We start from the raw sequence: 23,091 nt of genomic DNA, 5'->3' as shown, positions 1-23,091 counted from the left end.
CAGCCTCTGTCTGGCTCTTTTTTCTTATTTAAATAAAAACCAAAGCAGGTACTCTGTTAGAGCCTGATATGAAAATCTAAATGTCCCAAGCAGCTAACTGTGTATGCAGGACAATCCAAATTAAACAGGTATGACAGTCAACAATTGTGCATTAAGTAGTAGGTTGTAAATCCTAAGTCAAGGTCTTCAGGAGTGACAAGTGATTTTAGGTGTTTCAGTTTTTGCGTGCCTATTTTTCAGAGAATGCTCGGCATTTTCTAAAACTCGGTCCCTTTAAGGTGTTTTGAGTTGAACATCCAAAATCACCAGTCACTCTTGACAGATTTGTGACTAGTACTATAGATGAAATGCAATATCAAGGTCAGGACAACTTATGGGAAGAAGTGTGTATATATAATAGTTAAAGCATAGACTGGAACACTCCTTAGTGAGGACCCTCTTGGGGGGGAGAGGGAGGTTGACATTTACAGTATCTTGACCTAATTCCTATTTGGAGCATTTAGCCTTCATCCAATTCCTTCTGCAGTTTCCTGTGGGAATGATATTCTTCACTTCCTTTCATAAACTGTTGTATAGCACTGCTGTTTGCTATTAAACAGCTGCCATGTTTCACCCGAGATGTGTGTCTATTTTTTAGTGTTGGAAGAAGTGATTCCAGTTTGGAGCCTGAACACCAGTTTTTTTTATAAAACAAACATCAAGTAGCAGCAATAGTAGTTAGAAAGTGTTGCAGTAACAGATTAATTAATACCTTATAACTTTGCCACAGTTTGAGCACATTGTGGCTCAAAAAAAGGACCCTATATTATGCAGTTCTGGAATGTCATCTCTGGAGCTGTGGATGTAGGTTTCCCTGATAGAGAAAGTATTACACTAGTCATCAGGACTGTGGTGATTCAGTCCTTTGAAAAATGAGATGTAAGTTTTGGGGATTCAATAAACCAGGCAAAGAGTTGCTCTGGGACTTTTTTCCCCAGTGAAGAAGAGGAAAGAGTTCATTTTATAGACTGGTTTTCTTCTGGGAAAGGCCAGATCAGAGGAATACAGGTTATTTTAGAGGTCATATGCCACTGAGCCAGGCTTCCCTTCTGCTAGACAATAATCAACTACTGTATTTTTTAAAGCTGTGCATTTGACCATATTCTGTCAGTTATTAAGAGGTGAGTGAGAAATATTTGAAAACCAGAGCCACAAACTACAAGCCCAAACTCACTTTCTTCCCATATGCTCACAAAGCCCATGATTTACTGCAGCAACTGTGTAATGTACAAAGTGATCTCAGAATTGCTATAGAGACAGAAGAACGCTCATTTAATGTTCTGATCTTGATCTGTTATTTCCATGTGTTGTACTTATGGTGATAAAATGCTTAGTTTGAGTCTCTGATTGGATGGTTGATAGCTACAGATGCAAAGTAGAACCCTGCGTGGGACTAGTGTAGAGGCCTGCAGCGGGACTGGGATCCTGAAGGACCTGCTGCTGTAATTGTGGCAGCAGGTGGGAACTGGATTACAAAATAGTCCTGCACAGTAGTAGTTCTGCAGACCACTCATTTTGTGTGACCCAAATTCACTGTTCTCAGCTACCCTGCATAATATGATGGCAGATAGGCTTTGCCAAGGTACCTCTTCTGGGCACTGCTCCTCAAGTGACCTATCTGGCACCACTTTTTGGGTCAGTTACAAAGGCCTTGTCCTCACTCCCTTAAAAAAAGGTGTGTATTTAATTTGGTCTTTCACTTGAACTGCTAATTTATATGAAAACTGCAAACTGCCTTGTCTTCACTAAGGTTTTAACTCAAGTTAATAACATGCTTTTTGAGCGAAGACAAGGCCATAACTGACTCAAACATTATCTGTTTTTCTTGGCTGGGGCCCATGTTTCTCTACTCCTGTGTCCCCCCCAGCACCAAGGTATTGTATAGTGCATGGGAGGAATCGTAGGCTCCCACTGAGGTCAGGGACTTCCCTGAGTGGAGACTGAAGCTCTCAGGGGTGGGTCGCTTTAACCAGAGTCTAAATGTGATAATATCAGAATCCCTGATTGTAACAGCAGCCATCAATCAGGCATCCATCCATTTTATGGGATTTATCCCATGGCTGGGTCTGAAGTCATTGGAATTGGCCAGGGAAGTCTCCTTCTGGACTTTATAAAGTGTCTCCTCCCAAGTTAGTATTTAGTGAATACCACTGGTTATGCTTGGATCAGGCCTTGTGAACTTTAAAAATGCATTCCCCACTGTGATGAAGTGATAATTTTCTGGAACATTTTTATGACACCTATGTGTGCCTCAGTTTCCCTCTTTACTTTGCATTGTAAAAAAAAATTGACACCTGCTAAAAGAACGTAGGAGGCATGAGGTATGGGTGTTGCTGGGTGGAAGGTCTGGGTCATTAGAGAACTGTCTCAAACCAAGTCCAAATCAACAGAGCATCCAGCAAGACAAAGAGACACCCCTGAACCATCAACAGCTAACAGCAGCAAACCCCAGCAGGCAGGACTTGTGAACTGAGCTGGAGAAGAAGGTGTCAGGTTACTGGAAGAAGGGCGGTCCTTTCTAGAGGGACTCAGGAGCCCAGACCCAGGGAGACAAAGAGGAGATGGGGGTGGAGCCAGAGATGGAATCCATTACAGCTTGGCTGGCTCATCATGGTGCTGGCTTGGCATGGGCTAAGCCGTAATTCTGCCTCTCTGTGCTAACCTAAACACTCTAAAACTCTGTGTGCCAGGTGTTTAATAAATGGTTACCTTGTTTGGAAAGGCTGCCTTTTTCACTGTAAGTTCTCCCTGAGAGCATTGCACCCTGAGGGGGCACCATACGAACCTCCCACAGGACTCTGGCTTGGCTGGATTCGTTGCAGGGAGCCATGGAGACAGACAGGGATCGTTGGTGCCAAAAGCCAGGACTTAGAGGCCACAGGCCTACCCCATTTGGAACTGTGTGGGTCCGGAGGGCCTGGCCCACTAAGGGGTCATTCCCAAGAGACTGATTGCAGGCTGCGTCATAGACCAGACCCCTGAGACTCCGTAATAGTCCGCGTGTAGTTTGAGCACTTTTTTCCCCTTTGTTAAAACATAAAATTGTATTAAACCAAATCTCACCTCTCTCAAAATGGAATTCCACGGGGCTTTTCAGAGAACCTGGAGCGCACACAGTCTCTCACAAGGACAATTTCCTTGATGTCCACCAGAGGAACTGGACTTCTCTTTTTAACTCCAATGATCTATTAACTACTATGGTTGTCTTCACTTTTCGTTGATTAAAATATGTTAACAGAACAAAGGATCAATCTGAGGTCCACTTACTGTCACATCTTATGGACCTAACAAATTACTGTAAACTGGCAGTGAAGAAATGTGAACATTTTTAGAAGTTTGAAAGAGAGCTGTTAGGTAACGCTCAGAAGAGAAATGGGTCTGTTCCGTGATAACAAGGTTCCTTAAAAATACCTTAGATAGATTCATGGAGAAGATGACATTGAATTAAACATATCTCATGACAAACTTTTTTGTTAAACTTTTTACATCTGCAGGTATCTCCAGAATCACCTCACAATCCTGCAAGAAGAACGTTCTCCCTTATTTTATATTTTCTCTGTAAACTTTTGTTTATTTTTTTGCAGGATGATGGCCTTCCAGAGAATGAGCATCAGCTTTCAGTAGCTGGGAAGATAAAGAAGCATTTCAATACAGGACCTAAACCCAACAGCACAGCAGCTGGAGTTTCTGTCATAACAGTAAGCATCTGAAATACACAGCTATAATATTTTAAAAAGTGCCCTCAAAACAGTCTATGGTCAGAAGATGCCACCAAAAGACAGCAAGGTCTTGCTACTTACTGTAAAGTGCTGACCTTGTAGTTCAAACTAGTTTAACCATTTCAGAGGCAGCTATGCAAGAGGGTTGCATACCACACTACACACAATTTGCTAGCTGCATACCTCCAGGCAGAGATTAAGTCGGGTAGAGATTTAGTTGTACTTCATACTATAATTACAATCTAGATATTCCAGGTCCAAAAGTAGTGAAGCTTGTGAGACCATCTCAACCAAGCCCAGCTAAATTTTATAGGCACATGCAATACAATATGCCTCATGCAAATTTGTATTTTTCCTCCAAGATGAACATGTTTATCTCTCTCTCTCTCTCACTTACACACACATTCACACACGATATTCAGAATTTTATTTAATTATTTATGCTAGTACCATTAAACAGTAACTGTTTTATCCACAATCACATCCTTTACTTCTTTTTAATACATCTGCCTGTGTTTTAAAGCTTTCTTTCTTTTTTTATTACTCATGGTAATGTTAATTCTCCAGATAAAATCACCAAAAAATCAGTGACACATTGAACATAACCATTCCCATATCAAATTACTCAGTGTTTGTTCCCAGCTTCCATAAATTGCAGATGGTGTGACTGCACGTGTACACTGTTTCGTACTGTTTCCACTTTCATGTTTCTCAGCTCGGCCCCTCCAATGGTGAGTTAAATCAGCATGAAATAAACTCAACTCAACAGGCACAATCTGGCTCACAGGTGTGAACTGTTTGTGCAGCAAAATGGATACTTTCTCAGAAGTTACTAAGTATTTAACATTTCAAGCTGTGCCTTGCTCACATTTTTCTTTATTATTTTTTTTAAATAAAAACTACCTCAACACAGAAACAAATTGTCCCTCATGTTTTTTCTAGATTTTCAACTTCCTATGCCATCAGCTAACATACAGTCAGCATTTTTTATTTTCATTTTCAAGCAATAATACCACAGTAACTCTCCCACAAATAAAACATCACATACTTTGTAACCATTGCTCATATGAAATGCAGGTATGTTCTGAACAGCCTGGTTCAAACTGTGTTCTTTTCATATGGACTGCCAGCACGCTTGTCCATGAGAAGTACTGCTCAAATCCTCCTTGCAAGTGTTTACAAAGCTTAAAAGCTAGAAACGATGCTTCCCCTATCCTCTTCCATCCCTCGCCTCCTTAATTCTTTTATTTTTTAAAGTATTTTTATTTGTCCCAGTTGGTCTGGAAATGGAATGTTTACAGCAGTTTGACATTTTAATAATGGAAAAGCCATTGATGAAGGGACTCTTTCCATTGACAAACATTATACATCATAGAAATAAATAAAACAAAAAAAAACCTCACAGAATTTGATAATGTGCTGGAATTTAAATAAGTATATTTAATGAGCATCCTCCTGAGTGGATACCACACCTTGGTATTCTGGAGTTCTGCCTCTAAACTAGCACTATTTTGAAAATATTGTTATTAAATCCAGAAAGTGTTTAACTAACTTTTTTCAGTAACTTTCCTAAAATTGGGGAAGCACGAACATCTGTAGTGCATGCATAAATTTTAAGGCAGGCTGGCTAATGCTGATTTAAATATCAAAAACCTTCTATATACCATGCATTCTACGCATCTTAACAAATAGAGTAAAGCAAACCAAAAGCAAAAGAATAAAAACCTTTAACCACTCTGCCTGCATTCAAAAACAAATTTAATACAAGTTTGGCATGGGATAGTCATTAAAATTTTACTTTCGGGAATCTCCTTTTTTACCTATCCAGTGCCAGATAATACCGATATAAGGCTTATTAACTAAAGCTGTTCTATGTTTATAATTACAAAGTATATACTCTCCAGATGCTGTAACATACTGTTCAGCACTAAAACTGTACAATACGTATATCTTGACCCTTTAAAAAAAAAAATCTTTTTTATGGTGCATATAGTTGTGTATACTGTGGCTTATGTAAAGGGATAGCTAATATACTGTATTTAGTTCTCAATTCAACTTCATAGTTATATTCTTTATTATACATATGCCCTTTTGGTAAAACTCACCACTATATGGGAATCCCACAAAGGGCTCTATGCATCAATTAAACTTTTAATGTGGGGCTTAAGTTAATAAAGATTTGTGCAGGTCAGCTGAGCTGGGGCGAATTGCACCCCTAGTTTGTTTATATTATTAGGTGAGAGTATATGCAGGTGTATTTTACACTTAGTGTATATATACACTTTTAGTAGGCTGTTGATTTCTTCAGTAATATCTAAATATATTGTACTGACCGCTTTTGCTGAGGCATACATTTGCTTTGGTTATATAATTCCCAGTAAGAGTAGTATCAGCTCATCCAGGTTCCAATTCTACAAACACTTACACACATGCTTATACTTTACTACTATCATAAAGTTAATCATGTTCATAAGTATTTGTAGAATTAGGGCCCTAAAGCAGATATGATCAAAATATTTAATTTGACATCCCATGACAGTATTTTTCTTGTATATAAATCTAACATTTCACTAAAAAATGTAAAATGCATGTTTAAAGCAAGCATTTATTAAATAATCTGTTTAAAGTTTAGCACTAGAATTTCTTGTTGAATTCTCCAAGGATGTCGTCACACCCTTTCCTTTGAATATTTTAAATTATGACTTGACTGTTTAGTTATAATGTCTCCAGCCACTAAAGAAGAGAGCTGGTAATTATTTCTCAAATAAAAACAGATGTTCTGAAAGAGGTTTCTTTTTTTAAACAATACTCTGTCACAACCCTATGGGTTTGCAATGACACTCTTTCTGTCTGAAATATTCAAGAGGACGTAGAAATCAATTTTTAAAAATGCTTTAATGTTCAAAGATGTATTGTAATACATTCTATTAAATGAGCATAGTTCAATTTGTGTTCATGTCTGGAACGTTAAAGCTTTGCTTGTATGTTGTCACTTTTGTGCTTGTTTTTTTGGCATTATTAAGACATAATGATAACATTATGTTAAGGTTGTGTGAGGTCTCTGGCTTGGCTATGGGAGTAAATCCAAGCTTGAGGCTCACGGGAACCATGTAGCATAAAGAAAGAAAAAAGCTGTTCTGACAGCTGATGGTCTGCCAATGTGTCTAGAGATGGTAACCAATTCTTCTGTCTGCAGCATTCTGCCTATCGCAGATGGCCTCTGTCATCTATGGAAACCAAATTGGTGCTGCTTTATCATGGGGTGGGGGAGAAGGAGGGAGTGAGATATTAAAAATGCATTCTAATGATTATAAAATAAAATGAAAAGTGACATTTTAACAGTGGGCTTTTCTTAGGCTGCGGGGAAGAGAAAACAGCTTTAGTCTATTAGTTTTGTTTGGTTTGAGGAAGAACCTATGACGTAAATGTCACTTCATATTTCTTGTGCTATAATTATTATTTATAACCTGTTTTTCCTAGCCTATATTCTCCATGGTAATTAAAATGTTGTTTGAATTCTGCTTAGCTAGATGTAACATTTTAAAATTCAAAGAATAAATCCCCTCCTAAAACACTTGTAACAGTGTTCAGATAGTTATAATATTTTAGTACAATACTTTTTATTCTAGTCTTAAAACACCTTGTCTTTTGTGTACTTGATATTTAGTATAAAAGGGTGCCAGCAGATGGCAATAGTAGACTAATCTACTGAAGCTCAATGAAAAATGAAATATAGGTGCAAGGTCCTCATCTTTTGAACAGGAAGTGTCCTTTAAATAATTCTATATAAGATGAAATGTGCATTGATTTAACAAAACAGAATAAATTATTAAATCTTTCTCTTTATGTCTGTATTAAAAGTGTAAGTTAAATTTACAGTTAAATGCTAAATATAGTTTACATAGCTGCAACCTAGAGACATGTTGAAAGGCCTTTCTCTCTTTAGAATTAGCAACTGTCCTGAGTATTGCACCAATATGCCACAGTCTTAATGAAACACAAAATGGCCTTTCCTTTCGTAAGGTAAAATGTGAAAGTTATCAAATTCTTCAGATTAAACTGTGCAGAGTCTCTCTCAAGATTTTTTCCCCCTAAAATTGTATCTAATCCTCTGTTAAAGACTGTCCCAACCACAAGTTAGTGCAGTGTAGAATGGTTAGAGTAAATAACACATCTTTCTTTTCTGTGCATATTTCACTGCTAATGATAAACTCAATTTAGAACAATATATATAACTTAGTTATATTTTTAAGCACATGCTTTACTGGATTTTTTTTACACAATATTAAGTTCATTTTCCATTTTGACTTTAATTGATGCAATTTAGTGAATATTTTACATCACAGCTTTCTACTGTTATCTTTTTAAGCCTAAGATTTAAGGTGAAATGATTAACAATGCGGTGCTGTTCATGAGCCTGAGAAATTCTGCTCTGCAAGGCTAACATTTAGAAAACAAAAAAACAAACCAGAATTACCAGGATTGATGGGGTATCAAAACCTGATTCTTTTCATCTTTACACATTCCATGATTATGAAGTAGTCTAATTTAAGCCTCATGTAGTTTGTGTAGCCTGCTGCTTATGATGGCTAGCAGTGCGTTTTAAATTTTTTTAAAACCCCTCAGTTTAATTGCAGAAGAAAATTTTTCATTATCGTTATGTGCAACTTAAAGTGGCACTTCTATCTTTGGAGATAACAGGATATTTGTTAGATTTTTAAATGAATGCATAATGCATTAAGTAATCTATTTAGCAAACTCCATTTCAGTTTAAATAAAATGGCTTCTAATATAACAAGGTAGAAGCTAGGGCTAGTTTCTTTTTTTCTTTTATTCCTTTTCTTACTTTTTGTCTCCAGTGCATAGATTCAGGATGTTAGATAAGTGCCTTGTGAAACTGAAAACAGTAAATATGCACTAAATAAGAAACAGCTTGGTCTGGAGTTTTAATTCTTTAGCATAATGTCGATCCACTGAGTTGCCCCATTTCTCTCTGCTCAGCTGGACCACGGGTTTACCATCAAGAGATCAGGGTCTTTGGACTACTACCAACAACCAGGAATGTATTGGATAAGGTATGAGATGGTGCAGCTCCAACAGTCAGTGTTTCCATGGCAACGTGCTGGCAGTCTCCATTAACCAGTTCCTTCAGTGGATAAACATGCTTTTTGATTTGTTATCCGGTCCATATGCTGCTTTATCAGTTTCATTTTAATCTTGATTGAGATGCCACACCCCCTCATTCCCTTTCTTCACCCATTATTCACACTGACATTGCCAGCTTTCTCTTCATTGCACATGCTCAGTATCAATTTTCCTTATAGTTAAAAGGACAGTGTATATAGAAAATCTACTGGATATGCTGCAGCAATTTCTCTCTCTACCTCCCCCCGCCCATTGCTGGTTAAGGCATCTGCTTCCTGTGCACTTCTGTTTTTAAACACATGGAACAGCAACAAGATCTCAGCATATTTTTTTCTATTCTGTATGAGATGTGGAACTATATACTGTCATTTTTAACCCACTGAACACAATCCTTACCTTAGATTGGACAATGCATTTATCTAACATAGTACTTAAAAGCTCTCCCAAGTTGACTAAAATATAATGCATTGTATATGCTGGTAAGCTTGTGTTTTCTAACTACGCACATTTTTGTTATCTTTTTCTTTTTAAAACCCCTTGTAGTTTTTTATTTTTTTTAACAATATTGCATGAATCCATTTTTAATAATTTCCTATATTGCGTAATTTGATTATTATTAGCTGACTTGGCCTGTGTGATCAAATGGGACCTTGGCTGTGGTGGTTATTTTCAAGTGGGTGAAAGGAGGGATTCTGCTAATAGCTGATGTTAGGCCCACACCTCCACAATCAGTCAGGTGTCCCTGGTACTTTCATCAAGTGTTATTTGCTGGCTATTGTCCCCTTATTGCTCACAGGGTTTGATTTGTGATAGCTGGAAAGATCAAATGAGTCCCTAGTGAATATTTTTCCTAACACTGTGGTTGTGCAAGCCCAGAGAATTGCTGATCATTGCGGGGGAGGGGGAAGGCCTGTGCTGTGTATGGAACAATTCTACAAATTATCATCATTAGCAAAATGGTAATGTTTACAATAATGTAGAAATCTGTCCCTCATGTCATTTCACTGATTGCATGGATCAGACTACAGCATAGTTTCCACAAAAGATAGCAGTCCCCCAAACACACCAAAAATTTGCCTATGAAAATTCAGTGGATTTTGAAATTGACATGTAGGGAAAAAACAGCTCTTCCTCCTTGATGTACCATTCAGACGAGAAGTGAAAAGGTAGCCCAGGTACACCATATAGATGCTGGTCATGATTAACTAAGAAATCGTTTCAATACAAGTGCTCAAATTTTGCTAATTCATTCTTATAACTGGAAAACTTATTGCAACTTCCATAAATCACATAGTGTGCTTCATTCATTTATTTTCGCAACTAACATAATGCTTCAGAGTACACTAGCAAATAAAATGTATATTTTATAAAAAATAATAATTTAGTGAGACCTTACTATAGCATTTGCTCTTTCTCTTTATTGAGAAATGGAGGGAATAACTGGTGTGTTCTGTGGATTATAAAAGAGAGATTTAGCAAAGTGTAAGATAGAAAGGTTTTATCATAACTTTTTCATTTTGCTCATTGAGGAAAGATTGTATTATGAATCAAATCAAACTTTGTCAACGGGCTAAAAATGTTTTGTTCTGACTAGCATCACTATCTGTGATATGCTTGCACAGTTCTTTCACTTTACTATTTTTTTCTTTTATAGGAAAGACAGAATTACTGTTTCTGTTTGTCATGTAGGTCTCTATTTAAATAAAAAAGTCTCCACCCAACATTAGAGAGAGTAAACCTCTAGAAAGAGAAAGTTGTGATAAAATAGTGAAATGTTTCTAATGTCAGACTGGCCTTGACTCAGTTTAAATACATAGCCCAGGTTTTGAAACAAACCATATATCTGAGGGTTTGGGGAAGACGCCAATCCAGCAAATAGGTAAATAAATAAATAATATAAAAAAGGCCATTTGACTAAAATGCTAGTAATGGCTTCCATCAGCATACAAAGTGACATATCCTTGAATAATGGACTGGAGCAGACGGGAGATAATCTCTCTTATTCATACATAAACTGCTGTTTTCCTGCTGGGGGCAGTAACAATATTTATAATTAGTGCTGTTCTAAACAGTGCACCCAGTGTGTAAAACCAAATTGGGAAAGTGGTGCTAAAAACTCATAGATGTTATAGGCTTAATTAGGAAATGTTATAATACCTGATAGACCCAGAACTAACACATATTATCTGTATTGGTTGTAAATGCTTTGTCTTTCATCTCCAGAGAAACAGGAGCATTCAAATAACCATTGTAGTGACCAACATTTTAGTATAAAGAGTAAAAATATTTCCCCTTAGTAATTGTTTACACTATTCAGAAAACTTTGCAAGCTCTTAAAGATAATATATACAGGGTTCATCCCTTCGCTGTTTTATACAATAGTTGATTTGCCACAAGCCTTGAAAACTCATCTGTGATCACAAATATGGTCCATGTATGAAGGCAGGTCCAAAGAGAGATTTAATGCTCACATGTTCTTTCATTGTTTGGGCTTTTGATTTCTTCTCTAACCCACAGCTCATTTTCTTATTTGATTCTCTAGTTTCTCGCATTCTCCTCCAAAAATGACATTTGCTCTTTCAACTAACTAGAAAACCATTTCCTTACTGTAGCCTAAATGTATCTCTCCCTAATGTGCACAAGATTCCTAATTCTGCTTTTTTGAACGCTAACTTTGCACCCTCGGAGCATGCTATTCTTCCTGTGTGCCACAAAAAGCACCTGCAGTATTTTAAATGTGATAGCTTTGTTTCCTGAAAATATTTTCACATTGAGATGAAGTAGTACACTTAAAAATATTTTCTTGAAGTAACAATTGCAGCAGATATTGTGCATAATGACTGGAAAGTATTGGACAGTGTTTTGTGTATACAAATAACAGACAAAATATGATAAACCAGTTCAGTAAAAGAAGCCTAAATAAAAATAATGCTAGATCATGTAAATTGTTTATGCCCCAAAAGTGATATACGTTATAAAAGCTGCATATATCATTGTAGGAAATGTGCTCCCAATGACACTCACTTTCCTTTCTCCACAATTATAGATGAGCACTCCGGCAGAGCAAATCAGTGAACACCTACAGTGCTCTTTATGCAGAGATGTGTTTTACAGCAGCACTCTGTGTTCTTCAGTGAGCTCCTTTTGTAAAGAGCCAAAAATAAAATGTACATTTCTTGCAAGTTATCCACTATTGGATGTTCATTGGCAAAAACACACAAACCAAAAATCCTGACAGGTTTCTTGCCCTCTCATAAGAATCTTTCTTTAGGGTCTATTTAATTGAGGATCTTAACAACCTGAGAGTGTTTTGTGAGTTTGCCGATCTTTATGGATTTAAGTCAGAATATTAAGAGGCGATGATGCCACTGTGTCTAAGTATTGCACAAGTGCAGTGTGTAAGTATGTAAGACCACATACATTACTTGAGCCCCAGGATGGAAACCCATTTTGACATCAGTATTTTGCATAATTTAGCAAGAGACAGTCAATGTTTGCTTTGCTTTTGAATTTCCTTACGCTTGCAGCTTTATGTCTGAGTCTAAACATTCTTTTAACCTATTGTTGATAGTGTTGTTTGAATCTTCTGGCTGTTGAGAGTTGAAGTGAGAATATTAATACACTAGAACAGACATACCTAGAGTAACTTTGTTTTTAATGGTAGTATATCTGGTTTGTGATGTGTCCATTGACATTCTATAAACTTTAATGGAGCTAATATGAAATTAAGAAAATGTTTGGGAAAGTCATAAAAAATATCATGTAATGACAGTGGCCACTGCACTGGGCTTATCCATTGATTTGTAATGAAGCTGTAGCATCCTAGCAACACTGAATCCATGTAATCATTGACTTTTAAAAATATGATGCTCAAAGTAGCTGAATTTTTTTCAAGCTGGATAACTCATTTCAAATTCCAAAGCAACCACCCTATCCACCCTGGACCTAATTCCCCATTGCATCTAGCACAGTCATTTACATCTGTCCAAATTGCTAGAAAATCAAAATACTGTATTTCTATGTTATACTCACTTTGTACAGATATAAATGACTGCATAAGGGGCAGGGTGGTGGGCAATCACACTTTATTTGTAAAATGTACTTTTTTCAAAAAATGAAGCCCCTCTGTAAATTTGACCCTGGTAAAAAAACAGACAAGCATCTTAAGTCATTTAAAATCTCTCTTGCGGCTCTGTAATTAAGAAAACCACAACTGATTTACAAACTATAAATAAAATTGCATCCATGCAAACAGTTTGGAACCAAGTTTCATACACATGTAATTTAAACCAGCTGAGAAGTCATATCCCTAAGAACAGGGATGTTCAATAATATACATAAGCTGAAATACAGAATTTTGAATCCAATGGTCATACATGTTCTATACTAGTCTTTTTTTATTTGCCAGTACAGTATGAAGCATAAATGAAACTGGGGGAGGGATTTGTGGGGGGTTGTGGGGAGGAGGGGTGGGAGAGGTTGTGTATATACCAGAGAAGCCAATGAAGAAACAAATGCAAGACCTTTTGCCCTGACACTAAAGCTGCTACGATTGCTGCATTAATGGTCATTTTTACCATCAGGAAATCTAATGTAACACATCGCAACATATTGAGGTCACCAACCAGAACCTTATGAAAGTAGAATAAAATTACCCATCAGGGAACATCTAAATATATATTTTTAAAATAATAAAACAGGAGGAAAATGTCAACATTTAAATAGATATGTCAATTTAATTCCACGTGCTAACAAAACATCTCCAAAATGGCAAGCAAATTGCAAATATTTCCCTGCAGATGGACAGTGAGAGAAGGAAAGAGTTTCTTAAATTAATGCGTGAACAGCTGCATCTCCAGTTCAGTCTCCTTGGTGGTATGAATAATGGATGGACTAAGAGGCAAAATGCACAATAATGTTCTTTTATTAATGAAATGAAGATTTTTTTTTGGTGGCTAGCAATAAATTAAGAGAAGCAAAAAGAAAAACAGTCACTGTTCACATTTATAAAATACAGTTACTTAAATCCAGTAATTACTGACCTGACAGAAAATATGACTTAACAGCTAAAATGGTTTCTTCCCACTGCAAATCCAGCACATATTTCAAAGCAGATATAGTTGTGAGTGCCTATCCAGACACACCATGTTTAACATTTGCCATGGAGAAAAACTGTGTGAGGTTCAGGACTGCTGCAACATCACCAATTAGAGATCATGAAAAAGATACTACACATGATAAAATCTTAGAGAAATGATAAATGTCCCATATTAGGATGACAGGAACAATGACTATAAAATACGTCTCTGTTGCTTCAAAATACATAATTTTTATTCACAAAAATAGATTGTTGACCATTTGGTACTGGGTGTCAGGAGTATTAAATGTTGATACAAAATACATTAGTGCTTAATGAAGGATGCTTCAGACCCATCAGCACCAAATTATTGAAGGCAATCCATTTACCTGCAATTGGATAAGTAGCTCTACATTTCCTTGGATGGCTTGTAAGAGAACATCTACTTATCTTAAGTAAATAAGCTATAGTTTCATTTGGTTACCACCAATGTAGTCTGGTCCTCAAAGTTCTCACACTCTCACCACAAGCTGAGAAAAAAGTTCCAAAATGTGGCAACCTTGGCAGGCATAAATGCACTTCAGGTCCTCTTATTATTTATTAAAATAGTAGATTAATGTAAATCCATAATGGACCAGCTCATACACCCGCAAACCTTCCAGCTGAAGAGCAGATGAAATAATAAATCTGTTAAAGCAGTACTGTATTTGCTGAGCACCAACGCAGCATATTTAAGAGGTCTTTGTTACAAAATAGGTTGCTGATTTTTATCACAAATTAACTTTTTAGAATATGTCCCTATTTGAGACAATGTACAATAAGTGAACATATTATTTGTAAAACATGCATTCTTTTATTTCTACAATGTACACCACCATCATTTCCCCACATTCCACAGAATTATCTGTTGCATTCTGAACTTCCTTAGAGGAGAGAGATAATTGTGGCCTCATAAATAAAACATCATTTTTGACAGAGTAATTAAACACTGGAAAAACTTACCAAGCGTCGTAGGGGATTTTCCATTACGGAGAATTTTTAAATGAAGATTGGATGTTTTTCTAAAAGATATGCTATAAGAATTATTTTGTGAGAGTTCTATGGCTTGTATTACATAGGAAGTCAGAGTAGATGATTACAACGGTCCCTTCTGGCCTTGGAATCTATGAATATGAATCTATACATTGAATGAAAATTAAAATTTCTGCAGAATGCATTTTAATGAGACTTTATGTTATAAAAACCATAATTTCAAAGTACATGATCTACACATAGGGGAGCATTGACCCAATCCTGTGACTTCAGTGGGAGTTGGGAATACTCAGCACCTCTCAAGATTGAATCCATTGAGAGAATCAGAGACAGTCCATATTATAATTACAACATGTGAAAGGTTGGAGAATGAAATATTTTGTGTTGTATTTTCACTTCAACTGTATATTGATAAGGATTCCCCCTGCTTATCCTTTTTCACCTTATAAATTTCTCTAATGACCCTTTTGGGTGGGTAAAAAGATTCTTGGTGTCTCTCCAATAGGGAGTGAAAACACATAATGCCACAAGGCTACAAACAAGTCCTTATAAATTAGAAGCAATTAGATGAAATTCAAGGGAGAATTTGGGCTGAGTATCAGGAAAAACTTTCCAACAGTGAAATGTTGGACTGGACACAATGCTAAAAATGTAGTCTAGGGAATAATCCTAAATTAGTAGGGGGTTGGACTATGTGACATACTAGTTTTTTTACACCTCTGAATGTTTGATCCTATGAAACTAAAAGCTCCAGTGAATGCATGTGTGTATTTTAAATAAAATGGCCCCCAAAGTTCCCTCAAGAATGACAATGGAGTAATCTGTTGGATTTTCCTTTATACACTAAGATGACTTTAAACACAATAAATGTCATGATGCTCAGGTATCTGATGGGCAGAACATTTTTAGGTGGTTTATAATTTTGTTCTTTATTAAAAGACAATAACATTGAATTATATTTCAAAATAAACTAGTGAGTTTTATTCAAGAGAATTTGCTTTTTTTTCTGTAACATATTCCATATTTCAGATTTAATAATTATTTGAAATAATTAATAATAAGATAATAATAAAAATCCTGCTCATTTGCATCAAATTTTAAAGAATGATTATTAACATTTAATTTATTAGAAGACTTTTTTTAACCAGAAATGTTTAACTCTCCAAGAGAAGAGCATCTATTACTTCAGGATTAATTGTGGGATGACGTGATGTGCTATAACCTTTAAATAAACTCCTATATCCTGTAAGCACAAAAATGTCTTATAAATGGAAATCTTTGTGTCATAGAATGATAATATATGCCATTTTTCAATTTTCATGCAGCATTATATACTGTACGCAGTATATTCACTGTGTGTAAATGATCTAGATATTCTTCTATTTCACTTGAAAACATAATCATAAATCCAGTTGGTTTGAGGCTAAGAAATGTATAAGATATTGAAAAATACTAATTAAATTTCTTATCCAAAAGATTAGTAGTAAACAAAGAAATCTTCAGCATATCATGAGTGTTGTATTTTATGACAGTTATTATTTAAAATACAAGGATGAACTTCCCAAAGTTAATTATTTTTACCTATATGTAATAGTGCTTTATAGGTGTTTGATATAAAAATAATAGTTCAGCAATTCAGCCTAACTAAATCCATGTGCTACAGTAGCACTGTACTCTATCCATCTTTCTGTCTTTATTACATCATTTTTTAACTTTGATTTCATTATTTTAGAGCGTGGATTGCTATAATGCTATTCTGCACTACTGTGATGGATTTAGTTTTCATTTTGTTCTCAAAAATACTCTAGCTATAAATGTATCTCTGTTCTCTGATGAGGCTCACAGTATAACTGGTAAATTTTCAAGAGGAAAAATGGTCATGCATCTCCCAAGAGAAAACAATAAACCCTTTGAAGCAGAATAACCTCTTGGCTGCATTCATTTAAAGAGAGACACTTATGGTAGGGAAAAACTTTCTAATATATCAGACTTAAAACTTAAATCCATTCAGTTTCTACATATATTCTATAGTTATCTTTGCCTCTCCGCTAGAGATCAGATATTTGGGTACATTTTAAAGGCTTTCTCATTAATAGTCCATCTTTTCGTTTTGCCCTTGCAGTGAAGTCATGGACCCTGATTTATGAAAGACTCCCATTTAGGAAAGCAGTTCAATGTGTGTTGAAGTGCTTTCCTGAGTCAAGACCATAATGTTGAATTTGTAACATCGCAGTAATTTCAGTGGCTACAAAATAATATCTTATATTCAAGTTTTGGGTGAAATCCTGGCTCTATTGGAGTCAATGGCAAAAATCTCATCGGCTTCCCAGCAGGATCAAGCTGAGTAAGAAACTTGTCTATGAGTGATGTCAGTCTTATTGCAACATAAATCTTCAACAGCAGCAGGAAATATATTGAGGGAGAAAAATTGGCCAACTAAGTTGAGAGACTTTTGGAAAAAATATTCATTTTGTATAAAATTAGTGTGATCTTTATTTAGTTTGGGTTTAGTCTATACTACCTTCTGGGCAAGATAATCAGATTGAATGCCGTATTCAACAAGAGCTCATCAGTGTTCTTCCCAACAGCAAAGCCTCAGTTGACTTAGCATGAGGAGGTTTTAAAGAGCTGAGTTAGCTTCTTTCTTTGTTACCTTTCTTTTTTAACTGACAACTTCATCACAATCCATCTTTGTTAGACAATCTCACTGATTTTGAACATTGGTGAATGGATATCAACCTTTATTAGGTCAAATCGAACAGACAACCCTATATCTATACCTTGCATGTAGGAATAGATTTATACTTTGAGAAGGAAGGGGGAAGGTCAGCTGGTATGTGGCTTGAAATCTGAATTTATTACTCTATGAAATTAATAGTATCCAGAAGTTGAACATATGGCATCCATATATATGGTACTGTATATGCTTGATGTCACGTTGCTTCTTAAATTTTGGGAAATGCACTTTTTAAAAAGTTTAGCTATGTTGTGGGCTAAACCTTTCAAAACTGACTGAAACAGCACAGGTTTAATTTGGCCTGAACATTTATTATCCCTGGTATTTGCAGACCCACATACAAATGCATGTTTTTCATTAGCTTTGCATTTCACACACAGCCTAATTTCATTTATTCTCATTTTATGCCCCTGCCAGACCACCGCTCTTGATAAGGAGAGGCAGGTTTTCCGACGAAGACGCAACCAGGATGTGAGGGGACGTTATAAGGCTCAGCAAGCTCCACCTGAACTCAACTCTGAATCGGAAGACTATTCACCAAGTTCATCCGAGACTGTTCGCTCACCTAACTCACCCTTTTAATAAACACTTTTGCTCAAAGTCTTGGCTTAACCCTTTGAGATTCTGAAAATCCTCTAAACCTGTGTGGAAAGGTTACATCTGATCTATCTAGCACCAATGCTCTAATGATGGAACAGAAAAGGGTGTTTACAGTATCTTTGTAATAATAATTTCCTAACTGACTGAAATGATACTTGTGCTCTGTCTAGATTGTGACTTGCTGCTAATATGATCCTCAAAGGGTTAAGACTATTTTGCATTTTTTTAAGATAAGAGCAATGAATGTTTTCATCAGTCATGCTAGGACTTGCAGTTTGTAATTTTAGCACATGTTAACCCTCTGAGTGCATAACAATCTTTAACCTGGATGGTTCATACTAGGACTTTATTGATTTATACCCCCACCTCCTTAGTTTTTTTCCTGGTGCTTTGCCTGAAACAATATCCAAATGCTACTCTATTTGAGGGGTTGCAAATAGGGGCTTTTAAAAAACCTTGTTTTAGAGCAGCATATTCTAAACTTCTATGGTATTCTACCACGGAAAGCTGACCATTACTTGTGGGCACCATGCAGGATAAATGGGAAATATGTGGTAAGACTGCCTCATACCAATCTACCTAAGGTGGTGATACCATCAAAATTGTTGCTTCCACATTTTTGGCTGCTAGTGGCAGTAATTGTAGAGTCATGGGAAATGGTTAAAGGCACATTGTATCATGTTGTGTATGTAAAGATCTAATTGTAAACCTTTCCCCTGCCACAAACACAACAATGTACAGATAGGGGAGAGAAACAAACGCAATTAGTTTCTCTACAACATTGGGATTTTGAAGAGGGAATACTCCTCTCAACATAATCCTGTTTTTTCATTGATACATTGTGATTTCTTTTAAAAGAGAGAGATGAGAAGTCCAGCATTAAAGGAAAGCTATAGTATTTATAAATTGAGGAAAATATTTGGCATGTTAACATTTAAGAAAAGCCTTTGGGTGAAATCTTGCTGTCCTCATTGACATCAATGAGAGTTTTGTCTTAGAGTGGAGAAACTAAAAACTATTCATCTAGTGTATCCGTGCTATTTTATACAGGGGGGGGTGTATGTGTGAGAAACACATATATAGGATGTGAAACCTTAAGTCAGTGTTTTAGCATTTCATTTAATCATTGTAACAAGAAAATCCAATTTCACAGAGAAGTTATACTTCACAAACTTTTGCTTCAAATAGGATCACTTAAATGAAAATGGTCCCATATTCACACAAAAGTGGCACTAGGTAAGTGAGAGAGTCCATGCTTCCAAGATTTGATTTTCAAAATTATAAATAAATATAAGACCTCAGTAGAAAATCTGAATGTTGACATTTCACATGTTCGTTCTACATTTTCGGTCTGTGCTGTGTTCACAGAACTCCCAATGAAAACCATGGAATTCTGAAAGTAGGGGGGGCTTATCGGATCCATGCTACTATTGATTTGCATTCATAAAGCATCAATCACTGGATTAGCCAGGTGCCATCTTTTCTGAAATCTCAAAAGCACGTGTGTAAATACAGTAGTTGAGGGCCATTCCTTTCTCTTTTCTACTCTCTTTTGAATGTGCCCATCTCTCCTTGTGTCCAGTGTAAGTTTTTATTCAAGTGATGCAAAACATCAGAGAGAGTTCTTTGGTTTCAATCCATCTGTTTGATTGTGTGTGAAGGCCCCCGATGTCTCTGCATAGCCCCATTGACTTTAGGGGGATGTTGCCCAAGTGTAAGGGTCTCAATCAGATTCCAAGATTGAGGCTTTTATTGGTAACTACATGCATAATTAACAGAAGAACACTTGTTAAAGTCCAAAATTAATTGTGCCCCAAGCAGAGAAACTCAGCAGGTTTCTGGGGAACTCCATGGGGGTAATGGGAAGAGGGAATAAGTAGCTACAGCACAACTAAAATTCAGAGCTTGGAGTGTGCTTATTGGCTATTATGCCTCCTTTGTTAAGATGGGTGGGAAGGGCGGAAGAGCTATATAGTGGCAGATCATATGACCTTGCACAACTGCCCCTAAAGAATATTTGCACAAAGAGGCTTCACAGTAGATATGGAATCGTCTTGGTGTCATCCCCTTGGGCATCAGTACAACAGCAATTGCATTACATAAGTGTCCTCCACTGTGGCAGAATAGTGGGTAGGATTTCAACTACAGTGTGTACTTTTACACAGGACTTGTGTAACTCAGTATAGCGCCCCTGAAGTCAGTGCTGATTTACAGCAGTTGAAAATGTTTTTTTTAATATAGCCCTTCACATTATAATACAGCCTTCCCTTTAGAACAGATGAGACTCAATGCAAATATTAAATATATGGCAAACAAAAGTGTCCATTAATAACATACACTCATTGACTATCAGCAAAAGGTTGGCAGTTTCAAAGGGAAAAGTCCATTCCTTTTAATTAAACAGAGGAGTTGGGGGAAAAAAACAGGTATAAAACAAATGCTTCATCTCATGAATGTGTAGTATCATTTGAAATCCATATGAGATCTTCCTATCACCTTTGCTTTTAGATTCCAGGGCTATCATTAAAATAAGATGTTTGGCTCCATCCTTACAGTATATTGTACTACATAAAACCTATATGAAAATAATCCCAGCCCCTGAAATCTCCACTCACCCCCCAGCCCCTTACAAGTTTCTGATTTTTAGCTCATGTTTTACTGACATAACTCCTAGAACATTTCACAGTTATATTTTTAGGCCTCTTAGAGAATGTGCACCAAATTATTGAATGGGGTCTTTTCGCACCTTCAAAAAAAGCTACCTGAATATTTAAACAGTTTTAAAAGAGAGGGCTCCACACCGGATTAGAAAATGAAGGTTTCATATAGTTAATAGTTGATGCTTGTTTGCCAAAGAAATGGAAGGCCACATTTTGCCTCTACTTACACCTTTGTAATGCCACTAAGTTCATGGGTATACCTGAGGCCAAAATGTGTGACCCTTTGAATATTTAAACTTTAGTCAAGGAAACTGAACAGATCGGGGATAACAGACAGTTTCTAATGTGAGAACACTTAAAAATCTAATATGAGAGAGCATGTAGCATAGTAGTCATTTTACTGTAAACCATGACAATCTCTTCACTTTACACATCATATTGGTGCTAAACATTAAAATAAAACATAAAAGAAAATATGCATTGTATTTACAGACTATAAATGCAACACTCACTTTTTCATTATTTTTTATGCCTTTTGCTAACTGACTGTCTCTTCTGGTGAGTTTACCTGCAGTAAACTAACTTTATGGTAAATGCAATACTCATATGTGATGGTACCCTTCCCATCCTTGTGCACTTTGAGTATTGTGCTGATTAAATGTAGAATGTGATTTATCAAGTGAAAATAGAAATGAGCAACCCCATCAGATATAATCTGATTAGCATTTAGCTACAAAAAGATCCAGCATATTATAGTTGTACTCAGAGGGTTAACAGAAAAGCACAAGGCATGCTGATTACATTGGTGTATCCAAATTGCTTTGCTTTTTTAGCCAGTGTTTGCTAATTTTTCAGAAAATTCTTGGAAAATTTCAAGTTTAAAATAATTTGTGGTGGTGTTCAAGGAATTTCTATAACCAAATTAATCTTATTTTTAGTTTAACTTATCACAGGAATAATATGTATCATTAATGCAGTGTAAGTCCGTAGTTATAAATTTTATTAATTCCACAAGTGATTCCAGAATTTTTTTAAGTACTTAATATAGAGCTTACAATGGTGGCATAGGTGACTGAGACTGTCTTTCTTTTTTGCTAAACAAACAATATTGTAATTTCAAGAGAGTCCTAAGAATCAGCTTTTCAGTTTGGTAGCGTACTAGTTAAGGAAAAGCGATCTCATTACATGCATTGTGTAAATCTTTGTAGATGAGAACTGTTCATATTAATGAACACTTTTTTTCTTCACATTGTAGCAGAAACTGTTTACTCATTAATGATCAACCAATACGTTAATTTGCTTCAGACTGTTAGAGCCTAGGGGAAAGTGAGACTCCAGTCATTGAAGATGTTATTGCTTTACAGTAGCCCTCATCTAATTTAAATGTGGTGCATACTACGGTAAGCAAAGCCAAACCTTTGAATAAACTACTCAAAAAGCTTGGTGGTTCTGTATTCAGTGGATGCTTACATACAATAGTGTGTAGCACTGAGAAAGCTTGTCAGGTACTGTTGAAATTGAAAGCAATGTATCCATGAATAAGAGCTAAATTGCAATCCTTTACCCTCTGAGGCATATTTCATTTATTTATTTATTTATAAAGAAAAATTGGCTCAGAGGGTCACAATGCTACCATATGACCACAGGTCAAGTACATTAAATCACTGTTGTTTGCTGCCCTATGGTACACACTAGAAAATGGCATCCCCTGTATTTAGTTTAGATTATGGGCAGGTAGAGTTTTCCTAATATTATTGCAGTGCCCGCTAGCACTGTCATGGATAAGGCTATGTTAGGATTTCCATTATAAATTACTAATCTCAAAGGTTTTTTAGTTTGATCATAAAAATATGCCTCAGGCAGAAATATGGCACATGATTCCTCAGCCCAGAGTGATTCTTCTCCTAAAATATGAGGGAAATCGGTTTGGCCCTTTTGACATTTATGTTCTAGAAGTACGTACAAAATAAAGGAGCTTGCTTGAGGCCATTTTTGTGTGGGTAATTCAAAAATGGCTTGATTTTCACAGAAGTTTTACAGTACTGGTTTATAACGTTGACAGTCCAAAACTTTTGGGTGCTT

The 23,091-nt window shown here is 36.2% G+C and overlaps 1 protein-coding gene across 4 annotated transcripts in view; it reads left to right on the top strand.

Moving 5' to 3' along the window:
• The window catches only part of DCLK1 (doublecortin like kinase 1), a 310,392-nt gene extending 287,943 nt beyond the window's left edge, over nt 1-22,449 (top strand). For 3 of the 4 annotated variants that reach the window (XM_067562996.1, XM_067562994.1, XM_067562997.1), the window contains 2 exons: nt 3,624-3,737; nt 18,167-22,449. In XM_067562996.1, the coding sequence (XP_067419097.1) occupies nt 3,624-3,737; nt 18,167-18,331 (279 nt within the window). In that variant the 3' untranslated portion in view covers nt 18,332-22,449. Of the gene's footprint in view, nt 1-3,623; nt 3,738-8,759; nt 8,834-18,166 lie in introns of all 4 variants that reach the window. The other variant, XM_067562995.1, reaches the window with a different exon arrangement.
• The last annotated feature ends 642 nt before the right edge of the window (nt 22,450-23,091 follow it).

Source organism: Emydura macquarii, unplaced genomic scaffold, assembly GCF_026122565.2.
Source record: "Emydura macquarii macquarii isolate MOO-44397 ecotype Brisbane River unplaced genomic scaffold, CSIRO-AGI_Emac_v2 contig_2473, whole genome shotgun sequence".
Classification (NCBI taxonomy): Eukaryota; Metazoa; Chordata; order Testudines; family Chelidae; genus Emydura; species Emydura macquarii.
Note: the sequence above shows the minus strand (reverse complement) of the source record. Positions and strands in the feature narration are given on the sequence as shown.